The following is an 11,978-nucleotide window of genomic DNA, read 5'->3' as shown; positions in this document are numbered from 1 at the left end:
GCCTCCCCCGCGCACCACGCCGCTCGCGCCGGCCGCCTCGCCTGCCTCCGCTACCTGGCGGCCGAGGCCGCGCTGCGCGGCGACGCGCGGGCGCGCAACGGGGCCACGCCGGCCCACGACGCCGCCGCCACCGGCAACCTCGCCTGTCTGCAGTGGCTGCTCACGCAGGGGGGCTGCGGCGTGCAGGTGCGAGCGGCCGCGGGGCCGGGGAGGGGGCGCGAGGCTCGACGGAGCGGGCGCGGCGGGCTGCCGGGACGGGAGAGCAGACCCGGGGGGATGGCCGGGTCGCTGCCTCCTCCTCCCCCTCCTCCTCCTCCTCCCCCCCCCCCCCCCCGGCACCTCCGGCCGCGGCGACGCTCCCGGCGGGGTCTCGGGAAGCCTGGAAGTGCCCAGGGGCGTTTCAGCACACCGCAGAGACCACCGCGGTGCCCCGCTTGGCTGAGGCACCCCACGCCTCCACCGCAGCTCCCAGGGCCACAGATCCTGCACCAAGGGGCAGCAAAGGTCCCCAGACCATCCGCGCTGTGGGGGCTGCGCCCCGTGGAGGGGTGAGGGGGTCCATAGCCAGGGCCTGGCCAGGGCAAGGAGCTCCGGGATTGCTTCCAGCTGCATGGCTCTGGTGCGAGAGGTGGTGGCCATGGGGTGAAGGTCACGGACAGGCTCTGCTGAGGGCAAGTGGCCACCCGCAGCAGTGCCGGAGGCTCGCTTGGGCTCTGCCTTGCCTGAGCTGCCTGGCAGCGGGGGGCTCAGGAGGGCGCAGGCACCCAGCAGCACCTTGTGCTGGGCCCTGACCCTGCACTGGGTGGGAGCTGCTGGCACAGCCACCCCCAGGGCAGGCACACGGCTGGGACAGCAGGTCTGGCACGCTCCAGACAGAGCCCACGCAGACCCAAGGAGGGCATGGAGGTTCAGGTGGAAGCTGCGCCCCAGGGTGCCAGCCCCTTCCCAGGGTTACACAACCAGAGCAAGCCCCAGGGCAGATAAGCAGCTTGCCTGGGGCTGGCAGAGAGGTAACAGCATGTGACGTGGAGGAGGAGGAGTGGGAGAAGCGATTAAGCAGGAAGGACGGGTTCAGCACGGTTCGGTGCCATCCTGGCTCAGGGCCAGTTCTGCTCCGCATCCCGTGGAGCCAGGAGGGGAGCCGGGCCGCTGGCAGTGTGGCAAGCCCCCGCGACAGGGAGAACAAGCAGGGCTTTGTGCACCACCAGCAGCCGACGAGGCCCCACAGCCGGGCTGGTGCACTGCTGCTGGGTCCCATGGGGACTTGGCACAGACCGGGCATGCTTATGGCCCCAGTCTCCTCTCCCCTGCTTCCCAGGGCCATCCCCTCCTGCCCTGAGCCCTGCGGGGCCGCCCATGCTTGGTACAGACAGAGCTTCCCCAGCCCCATGCACAAACCCTCGCTGGAGGCTCTGGGCAGCCTGTGCTCCCAGGTGCCAAGACCTCTCCCTTCCTCCCGCAGGACACAGACAACTCCGGTGCCACTATCCTACATCTCGCAGCCCGATTCGGTCACCACGAGGTGATCGACTGGCTCCTCCGCTTCGGAGGCAGCGACCCCACGGCAGCCACGGACACGGGAGCGCTACCGGTCCACTACGCTGCGGCCAAAGGGGATTTCCCCTCCCTGCGACTTCTCTTAGGACACTGCCCAAGGTAACAGCCCCTGCTGCCAAGGGGGCACGGGGACCAAACTGATGGCACACTGACTGGCAGCCCCTTGAGCTGCTGTGCAAGGTGCCAGCACTGGGCACCAACCACTTGGAGATGCGGCCATCCCCATCCCCCTTGCATTACAACTCCAAGGGCAACACAGCAGCATTATCACCTTGGGAAGGCAGTTGTGCCTTCTTTATCACCTGGAGAGAAAGGGTGAGGAGGAGCACAGTGAGCACTGACAGAAATATAGCTGCTGACCACGAGCAGCACGCAGCAGGGATTGTTCGCGGCGCTCTTGGCGCGGGGCGATAACACAGCCGCCTTTGTCCGCCCGCCGTTATGTAAATGGATTACGCTACCCGCAGAGCGGAGGCTGCTCCCTGCACCAGAGGTGACCTTCCCTGCTGCCTCCAGGAGCGCAGGGCCATGGCACCACCGGACGCTGCAGCACTGCTCAGCGGGCAACACCATGGCCCCGCTCCCCACCTGGGGTCAGCCCCCCGTGTGGCCGCCCCCCGCTGTGCCCTGGGGACGCAGCGCAGCTGCCACAGGGCACATGGCACCAAGCCACCCCAGGCCTCACCATGTGATTATGTGGCCCCTAATCTCATTTCCCACAGTGGGCAGAGGCTGCTATAAATAACCAGGGCCCTGGCCAAGGGGGAGGGTGTGGGGACATACTTCCCCACCATGCCGTGCCCAGCAGGTGCAGGGACTGCAGGTATGAGGGGCATGGAGAGGTGGCAGGACGCCCTCAGGCTGGCCCCATTCTCACCCCCTTCCCCAGGTGCCACATGGTCCCACACCAGCACCCAGACAGCCATCCCACCAGCAGGGCCCATTGCAGCCCCCAGCAGCTGCCCCCCACCTACCTACCCCACTGCAAGCAGCCTCCCCAGCCCACCCCCCCTGGCTCTTTATCTCCTTGCCCCAGGTGTGCTGGCTCGGGGGGCACCTGTGCGGCCCCCACACCCAGATGGATTAACCCTCCCCATCCCAGGGCCCAGATCCCTCGCAGCTGTGGTTCCTGCTCAGTCCCTGCACTGTCACCCCTGCAGCACGCTTGGCGGCAGCCCTTTCACATTGAATTTCATGTTCCTGCTGGGGTTACTCTGCTGCCATCACCCGCCTTCCACCGCCAAGGTGGCCCCTGAATTATTTACTGCTCGCCCTGTGCTCGGGCCCCGCGGCTTGCAGGAGGCTCTGTTACAGCTGTGAAATTCAATCCTGGGGCGCTGCAGGACATGGCTGCAGCTCGGGCCGGAGGGCGCGTGCCAGGCTCGGCAGCCAGCACCAGCAGCGAGGCCGCAGCGTCCCCAGCACCTCTGCTGCTGGCTCGGCTGCGCTGCGGGGTCCGCAGCAGCTGGTGGCGAGGCGGGCAGCCAGCACGGGGTCGTGGCCATCTGGCAAAGCAGTTCACCCACAGCACCGAGCGCCTGGCTCCCAGCCGGTGCTCGCCCGAGTGGATTAACCCCTCCCCATAACTGGGAAATGGCAATTATGGATTGAAAATGCGCCCATTGCACCCACACCACTGCCGTGCAGGGCTCTGCTGTGCCCCAGCCAGCGCCCAGCCTTGTCCCTGGTCCCAGTCTCCAGTGCGGTGCACGGAAAGCTGGTGTGAGGCATGGCGCTGTGGGATGGGGTCCTGCAGCATGGCACAGCGCAGAGCCAGTGCTGACTGCCACCCGTCTCACTGTTACAGGGATCAATTATTAAGGGCCCGCGATCTCTGCGATAACAGAGCAGAGTATTTATTGCACTTCCTTTTTTAAATATTCAACAGGTTTTTATGGCGCACTTAAAAACCGGCTTCCTGCATGGCAAGGGTGTGCAGTGTGGGATGCAGGAAGCGGGATTTGGGATATGGGACGCAGGGTGCAGGATGTGGGATGTGGGATGTGTGACTCAGGATGTGGCCACGGGGGTGCCAAGGCCTTGGGGCAGAGGTGCCCGTTAGCAGGGCTGCTGGGGAGCAGCGAGGCTGGGCAGTGCCAATGCATAGGTCCACCCTTCCCCACCGGCTGCTGCTGCCTAAGCTGCTTACTTAAAAATACTGCTAGATTGCAGTGTCCAAAAACAGCCGAAGGAATGCGATTAGCCCGAGCTTATTGACTTAATGACCTCCCGCGGCAGCCGCTGTGTCTGTGCGGGGCCTGAGCGGGGCCGTGGGGTGGACGTCCCCAGCAGCTGGTGCTGCCCTGCCTGCCCCCATGCCCCGCACGACCCTCAGGCCCTGTGACACACGTGGTCCCTGTGTCCCTGCACCCACACGGTCCCTGTGTCCCACACATCCCCTGTGCCCAGTGTGCCCTCATATCCCTGTGTCCTCCGTGCCCCCATAACCACGTCCCCTGTGTCCCTGTGCCCTGCACCCCCATGTCCCCAGTGCCCCATGCGCTCCCACCCGATGAGGGCTGTGGGTGCCCAGCACCATGCTCTGCTTGCAGCACTCTCAGTGCCCAGACCAAGACCGGTGCCACCCCTCTGTACCTCGCCTGCCAGGAGGGCCACCTCGAGATCATCCAGTACTTGGTGAAGGACTGTGGGGCTGACCCCCACGTGCGCGCCAATGATGGCATGACCCCACTGCACGCCGCAGCCCAGATGGGCCACAACACCGTCATCGTCTGGCTGGTAAGTGCTGCCTGGGCACGGCACGGCTTGGCACAGCACGGCGGCCCTGCTCATCTGCCACCTCCACAGATGAGCTTCACGACGGTGAGCCTGTCAGAGCGGGATGACGACGGGGCCACAGCCATGCACTTCGCCGCCAGCCGCGGCCACGCCAAGGTGCTGAGCTGGCTCCTGTTGCATGGGGGCGAGATCATGGCAGACAGCTGGGGCGGCACACCACTGCACGATGCTGCTGAGAACGGCGAGCTGGAGGTTGGTGCTGGTGGCCGAGGGTGCTGGTGGGGGGGGGGGGGGGGGGGAGCACGGCATCAACCCTGCCACGCTCCACCCTCTCCCCAGTGCTGCCAGATCCTGGTGGTGAATGGTGCCGACCTCAGCATCCGCGACCAGGATGGCTACACGGCAGCTGACCTCGCTGACTACAATGGCCACAGCCACTGCGCCAAGTACCTGCGCACCGTGGAGAACATGGTACGGTGGCACCCTGCAGCATGGGGGCACAGCGCATGGGGGGCTCGTGGGGGTGCGCAGGGCCCGGGTGCTGCTGCCCACCTCCTGACCACTTGGCTGTGCCGGCAGAACGTGGAGCACCGCGTGCTGTCGCGAGACCCCTCAGCTGAGGGGGAGTGCCGGCAGCCCGACTCGGGCATGTCATCGCCCAACACCACGGCGTCAGTGCCCCAGGCACGCTTTGAGGTGGGCTCCCCTGCCAGCACCCTCTCCAACTATGACTCCTGCAACTCCAGCCAGTCGAGCACCGGAGAGAAGAGGGGTGGCCCCCACGGGGCCCCCACAGCCCGTGAGTGCATGGGGCAGAGAGCTGGGGGGTGACACACAGGGTGAGCACTGCTGTGACTCCCTCTCCCCTCTGCAGGGGTCCCCGAGCCAGCGCTGACGGACATGCAGGCGTACATGGACATGCTGAACCCCGAGACGCGGCCACGGGGCAGGGGGTCAGCAAGTGAGGGCCCCCCACCGCCACCCCCCAGCTTCCCCCCGCCACCACCCCCACCTGCCACCCGCCCGCCCCCGCCGCCCCCCGGCTACCCTGCGCCTGCGCCCCCCGCCTCCCCCGACACTGCCGACATCTACGTGCGGGCCAAGAACAACCTGCGGCACGTGGAAAGCCAGGCGCTGCGCAGAGAGGTACGCTCCCCCCGCGCTCCCTGCCCAGCTGCTCCTGGCCGCGAGGCTCCGGGCACCCATGTCCCATGGGCAGTCAGTAACTAGTGGCAGCGCTGCTGGGGGTGGCACGCAAAGTGCCTGCCACAGCAGCATGAGTACGGCAAGCTGGGGCCGGTGATGTCCCACCACCAAACTGTGCCGGCTCAGGGTGCCAGCACCGTGTGGGTGGCGTTCGCTGTGCTCACGTGGTGCCAGCGGTGCCACCGGCACAGTGCCCCGGGCGAGCTGGGCGTGGGTGGCTGCGTGGAGGCGTGGGGTGCAGGCAGCAGCTGTAACCCGAGTGCCCAGCTCCGGTGTCACCTGCGCCGCAGGTGTCGGGTGGCATTGACGGCACTGCCAGGAGCTGAGAGGGCTCAGCTGGGACGCACAGGTAAGAGGGGTGCAGCTGCCTGGGGTGGGGGGGGGCACTGGGTGTGGGGGGATTGGGGTCCGCCTCGACCCCAGCCATGGGCCCACCACCCGGCTGGGGACAGCAGCCTGGTGTAAGGCCACGGCTGCAGGCATGGGCAGAGCCCAGCGCTGTGGGGGTCCGGGGCATGCAGGATGGGGTCTTGGCAGAGCAGCGTGTGTCAGGCCTGTGCTGGGCTCGGGCTCCCCATTGTTTGTTAGCGCACATAGGGCTAACGAGCAGCCCTGCCTGGGCTGCCCACGGCAGGCGTGGGTGCGTGTGAGCTCAAGGACTGTTGGTGCCAGGGTGTGTGAGCAGCCGGTGCCGTGAGGCCGGGCAGCACCAACCTCACACCCACCTGTGGGGCTGGGGCTGGGGCTGCTGGAGCCAGAGCCAGGCTTGGCGCGGTGCCCGGCGGCTGCCGGAGCAGGAAGCGCCGAGCTGGCACTTGTTGACTTAGCTGGGGCTGCTGGTGGCGTGCTGTGCCCAGGCTCACCATGCAAATGCCTCGGGTGGAGGTGGCGCACAGAGAAATGCAAATAGTGGGGCCCTGGGCGCAGGGAGCGGGGCACAGGGCTGTGCCACAGCGGCGGGCCCCCTCACCCAGGAGCAGGCACAGCCCCCTGCAGCACGGCCGCTCCACAGCACGACCCGCAAAGCCCCAGAGGTATGCACTGGGGTGAGCCGAGGCCGTGCTGCTGCAGGTCTTACTGCCTTAATAGCGACATTTACAGCAGGGTCTGCGGCAGGGCTACGGCCCGGTGGGGATAAGCTCAAGCTCCCAGCTAATCCGTGGGGCCGGGAGGCAGCACTGCCGTTCCCATGGGGTTATCCCAGGGGAGGCTCAGCTGGGCTCCCAGGCACAGGCCACGGAGTCGCAGTGCCAGGCACTGTCGGAGGCCTCAGCCAACCTCATGCTCAGCCCGCATCCCCCCAGGGCACGCAGCTGTGCCGGCCATGGCCATGCTGCGGCCCTGCTGAGCCCTGTGTGGCCCCGCTCAGCTGCGCTTCCCGTTGCAGCTAGCATCACACGAGGGCAGCCCCGAGGGCCTGCGGCGGGCCGACTCCACAAGGCGGTCGAGGAACTTCAGCAAGCAGCCAAGCACGGGCGATTACTATAAGCACCTGGGGCCCAGTGCAGCGGAGCTGCCCAGCCCCCGCAGGATGGCACACAGTGAGGAGGTGAGCCCGGGCCCTGGCGCCGCGGGCAGCGTCGTGGCACTGGCTCTGTGTGACACCTTCCCGTGATCTTTCAGGCCTCTCCCCTCTCCGCGGACATCATGCACAATGGGGGCCCGGCAGAGAGCAAGCCTGGCACTGAGCTGCCGCCCCCACCGCCGCCCCCGCCGCTGCCCGAAACCGCCTGCCTGCCACCGCCGCCACCACCTCCGCCAGCCGAGGCCCCCACCGGGCCCCGCCGCTCCTCCTCCTCCACGGGAAGTAAGTCGGGGGTCCTGGGGAGTGCGGGGGCCCAGGGCCCGGCAGCGGGCACAGCGCCTGTCCCAGCCGCGTGGCGGTGCTGGGCTGGACGCACCCCAGCACTGGGCGCCTTCGTGCTTCTCCTCTCCCTGCGCTCCGGCTCCTTGACGCACGGCTCCTGACAGCCTCTCTGTCCTTCTCTCCTCCGGTTTCGGCGCGGGGGCTCCCACGCCTGCCCGCCCCCACTTGCTCTCACTGCTGGCTGCTTCTCTTCTCTCTTGTCTTGTGGTGGCCAAATCCTTCCTCTGCTACACACGCTGTGCCGCCTCTCTGCTTCTGCCACTAGAAGGAAAGGCTTTGAGACAGATGAAGAGTAAGTAACACGGCTCTTTACTCTTTGGTGGTCAGGTAGTGCCCGCGGGGACAGAGCACCTGCAGCCAAGAGCAGGGCGTCTCAATGGGGCGCAGACGGCAGGGCCAGATCCCAGCTCCGGTCCCGGCAGCTTTCCCCAGCACCAGCACACCCTGCGGCCAGAGAGCGAACATGGTGCTGGGGAAGCGCTGCCCGCACCCCTGCTAGCTCGCTGCCTGTGGAGCAGGGCTGTCCCGCAGGATGGCCTCGGTGGCAGCTGTCCCTCCAGCCAGGCACAACAGTGCCCAGCCCTCGCCAACATCTCCCAGGCCATGAGGCCAACGTGCCACTTGGTGCCAGGATTCCTGAGCTCCGGCACGGCTCTGCCCGAGGCAGGAGCAGAGCGTGGGGCCGCCGCTGCTGCCCGGGCAGGGCTGGCAGGGCCCCGTGCCCCCCGCGGCCCCGCGGCCCCGCGCACAGAGCGCCTTTGTTCGCGCTCAGCCGGCCGGCATTACCTCGCCACGTGAGCGCACCGGCCGCTCCCCCGCCACTGATTGCAGCACGCAGGCTGGCAGCCGCTCAGCCCCCGCTTTATTAGTGCCGGCTCCCAGGGACTGGGGTCTCAGTGGCACTGGATGGCATTGCGAGCGCCCGGCTGGGCCCTCCGCACCAACAGACGTCTGGCCCCTGTTGTGGCAAGGCCGAACGGGCGAGCGCAGGGCAGTGGGGAAGGGGCTCTGCTGTGGCGCAGCACCATGGGCCTTTAGGGACGTACGCATGGCTGGCACAGACGGTGGGTGCTCATGGGGCAGGGTGCCGGAGCCCTGGATGCGGCTCACGGCTGGTGGGTGCCTTCCTACCGGGACACTGTGGGTGACTGCAGGGGCCCAGGACCTCTGCGAGGCAGCACGGAGCTGTCCTGCTGCAACAGGGCCACTGCCAGACACGGTCCTGTCCCTCTGGTCACGGCAAGCCGTTGTCACAGCGCAGTGCCACGGTGCCGGGCTCATGGGTGGAGGTGGGCAGCACTCAGGGCTGGGGCTGCCCAGCTGCCCTGGGGAGCTGGGTGCCAGGGTGCTGGTCTGATGGGGTCCCAAGGGCTCCTGGGTGTGGGAGGCTGTTGGCCGGCCCCCTGTCACTCCTGTGGTCCGCAATCTGCTGAGGAAGCAGGGGGCCGGCAGCAGCGGGGCCCTTACTGCCTACCCTGCCTTTCTCCGCCAGGCACCAAGTCGTTCAACATGATGTCCCCCACCGGCGACAACTCGGAGCTACTGGCCGAGATCAAGGCTGGGAAGAGCCTGAAGCCGACGCCGCAAAGCAAAGGCTTCACCACTGTCTTCTCCGGCAGTGGCCAGGCAGGAGCCAACGTAGGTGGTGGAGTGGGGAGGATGGCGGGGGGCGGGGGGGCTGAGCCCTGAGGTATCAGGGGGACACAGTGGGCACCCACTCTTTCCCTTCCTCCCGTCCTCCACAGGCCGAGTCACCGGTATCCTCCCCATCGCCCACCAGGACACCCACCCCGCCGGCCACCCCTGAGGCTGTGGGGCTGCCGCGCAACGTTGCAGGGGGCTCGCCAGAGCCGGTGCTCAATGGGAGCTCACCGGTGCCAGGGCCGGGGGCTGGGAGTCCGCCAGACGTGGAGGCGCTGGTGCCGAGCCACGACGAGCAGGGCCGGCCCATCCCCGAGTGGAAGCGGCAGGTGATGGTGCGCAAGCTGCAGCTCCGCATGCAGGAGGAAGAGGAGCAGCGGCGCAAGGTAGGGGGGGACACTCTGCGGGGCTCCGTGTGCTGTGCATGTGGTGAGAGCGGCATGGGCATGGCCCAGCAGCCCAGGACCCGTCTCATGGACACGACACAGCATGGCATCGCCTCCGGCTCCCCACTGCGCCCGGATGGCCCCAGCCCTGCTGCATGCGGGGGATGGCCCTGCCACGCATGCTGTGGGTGCTGTGTACCCTGCCCGGCCGCAGAGCCCTTCCTGGAGCACTTGTCCCATGTGGCCACCAGCGGTGCGAGGCGTGCGCGGTCCTGGCTCCCTGCTGGACCCCGGTGCTGGGGGGTTGGCACGTGCAAGGCTGCGGGGCGCATCCTCAGGAGCTGTTTTGCCCTTTTTCCTGCCCTAGCTGGAGCCTGGGAGCGTCCTGCCGCCCCCGTGCTGGCGCTACTCCCCCGCCCACGGGGGCATGCTGGGACCCTTTGGGCAGCTCATGACGGAGGAGGACATTCTCCGCATTGAGAGGCAAATCGAAAACCTGCAGGTGATGCACAAGGTGCAGACAGTGGAGACAGAGCTGGAGCAGCTGGAGGAGGAGCTGCAGCAGCTCCTGCCGCTCCCGGCCACCCTGGCCCCCGAGCGCTTTTCCCTGGACCCCCGGCGCCTGCAGGGCCATGCCGACGACCTGCCCGCGTGGTGCAGCAAGACCTCTGCGCTGCTGAGGAGCATGGCCATGCTGCTGGCCACTCTGGGAGGCCGGGAGAGCCCCGGGGTGGGGGGAGTAGCGAGCAGCACTGTGCCCCAGAGGTCCCCCCCCACTGGCCCAGCCGGCACCCAGCAGGACGCCCGGTGTGAGATCCTGCACTGTGGTGTGTCTGTCCGCAGCCTCAAGGCCAACTATGAGGGGCTGGTGGGAGCCCCCGTGCCCCGCACCAGGGTCACCAAGCGGAAGCGGTCACTGCCCCCAGGAGCACCTGTGGAGGTCTGCACCCGTGAGCCCATCCTGGAGGAGGAGTACAGAGATGGGGACACGGATGGGGTGCTGCGGCGCAGCCAGCCAGTGCAGACGGAGCTGAGCTGCTTGCAGGAGCGCATTGATGCACGGAAGGAGCGCGCTGTCTCCCTCTTCCTGGAGCACTGGAAGAAGTGGGCACTGGCGGAGGCACCTGGTGCACACACCCATGGGGACGAGCGGCTGCGGCGCCTCTGGAAGCAGCGACAGGCGGTGGGGAGGCTGCTGGCGCACTGGAGGAGCGTTGCCCACCGTGTGCCCGGGCGGCAGATCCGGCGGCTGAGTCGCACTGATGTGCTCTACTGGCCCGAGCACTTCTTGCCCCATGTCCGAGGCTCACCCGTGCCCTACGACAGCCTCTCGCTCGACCTCTTCATGCTGGGCTATTTCCAGCTGCTGGAGATGAACCTCAGCCCTGAGGAGCGCCGCTTCCGGCACCTGCTGTGCTACGAGATGTTCGACCGCCTGGGCACCCACAGCTGGGAGTGCATCCGACGCTTCCACCGTGCCGTGCTGGAGCGGGTCGAGGCTGGCCACCGCTGCTGGCTCGACGGCTTCGAGGACCTCAAGCAGGAGTTCTTTGGGGACAGCCCCACAGTGCCCACGGCAGCAGCGGTGGAGTCGAGTCCTTCATCCCCCAGTCTGGCAGCCACTGCTGCAGCCCAGGGAGGCAAGGAGCCAGCCCAGCTGGTCTCGGAGCTGGGGGAGTTCAGTGACGAGGACATCTGCCGTTACATCGACCGCAGCTTCTCCTTCTGGAAGGAGAAGGAGGCAGAGATGTTCGATATCTGAGCTGGCTGGGATACTGTGGCAGCAGCAGGCCCTGGGGCCGTGGTGGTGGCATGGGGCTGGCCGAGTGCACGTCTGGGGCATGCAGCCAGGAGAGGCTCCGGGTGCAGCCGGGCAGCGGGACCTGTGCATGGGCACAGCTCAGCTGCCCTCACGGCAGCAGGACCATGGGCCGGCTCTGTAGACCCATGGGTTTTGCTTCATGCCCTGGGAGCAGGCCCTGGTGCCCAGACCCCGCGGAGGTTCTGTGGCCAGCTGTGTGTCGAAGTTGCTGTGTGCCTCTTGCCGTGGCTGTGTGTTGTGCTGGGGGCACAGCTCCCCTTTGGTGTGCTGTTTGCGGTGCCGGGGTGTCATAGGCCCCCACATGTCCGTGCAATAAAGCTGTGTGTGCTGTGAAGGGCTCAGTGCTCCGCACGCTCCTTGGTCGCGTGTGCTCCCTGCACTGGGATAACGTGGACAGCGAGGGGTCGGGGATGGCAGGACCCGTCACCGCAGGGCTCCCACCTGGCACCATGCCTGCAGTGTCTTAGAGCCGTGTCCCATCAGCGCCGTGTCCCATCAGCGCCGTGCCGTGCCGCGTTGTGCAGTGCCGGGGGTGCGCCTCACTCCTTGCGGCTGCCTCCACACTTGTGCTCCCTGTGGCCCACGTTCCCGGGGTGATGTCCTTGGGGATGGATTGGTCCTGGCCCATGGGGGGCTGCTTTCCAGGAGCCTTTGCCATCCTTCACTTTCCCCAGCGGAGCCCAGCCAGCCACCCCAGGGCCCTGCGCTTCCGTGGCTGTCCGTAACACAGCTGTTTGTTGCAGGAGAAGGAGGAGGAGGC

General features: G+C 67.4%; 1 protein-coding gene across 1 annotated transcript; it reads left to right on the top strand.

Moving 5' to 3' along the window:
- Positions 1 to 6: 6 nt before the first annotated feature.
- Positions 7 to 11,616, top strand: ESPN (espin; the record flags this gene model as incomplete). Its single annotated transcript, XM_035344798.1, has 13 exons — positions 7 to 186; positions 1,463 to 1,656; positions 4,110 to 4,296; positions 4,366 to 4,548; positions 4,636 to 4,767; positions 4,876 to 5,095; positions 5,171 to 5,442; positions 6,890 to 7,051; positions 7,126 to 7,309; positions 7,635 to 7,661; positions 8,862 to 9,007; positions 9,115 to 9,396; positions 9,764 to 11,616. Coding segments are annotated over 13 exons (3,564 nt in total), but the record flags the coding sequence as incomplete, so codon positions are not given.
- Between the last annotated feature and the right edge of the window lie 362 nt (positions 11,617 to 11,978).

Source organism: Oxyura jamaicensis, chromosome 21 (genome assembly GCF_011077185.1).
Source record: "Oxyura jamaicensis isolate SHBP4307 breed ruddy duck chromosome 21, BPBGC_Ojam_1.0, whole genome shotgun sequence".
Taxonomy (NCBI): Eukaryota; Metazoa; Chordata; class Aves; order Anseriformes; family Anatidae; genus Oxyura; species Oxyura jamaicensis.
The sequence above is the reverse complement of the archived record's forward strand: the minus strand, read 5'-3'. Positions and strand labels throughout refer to the sequence as shown.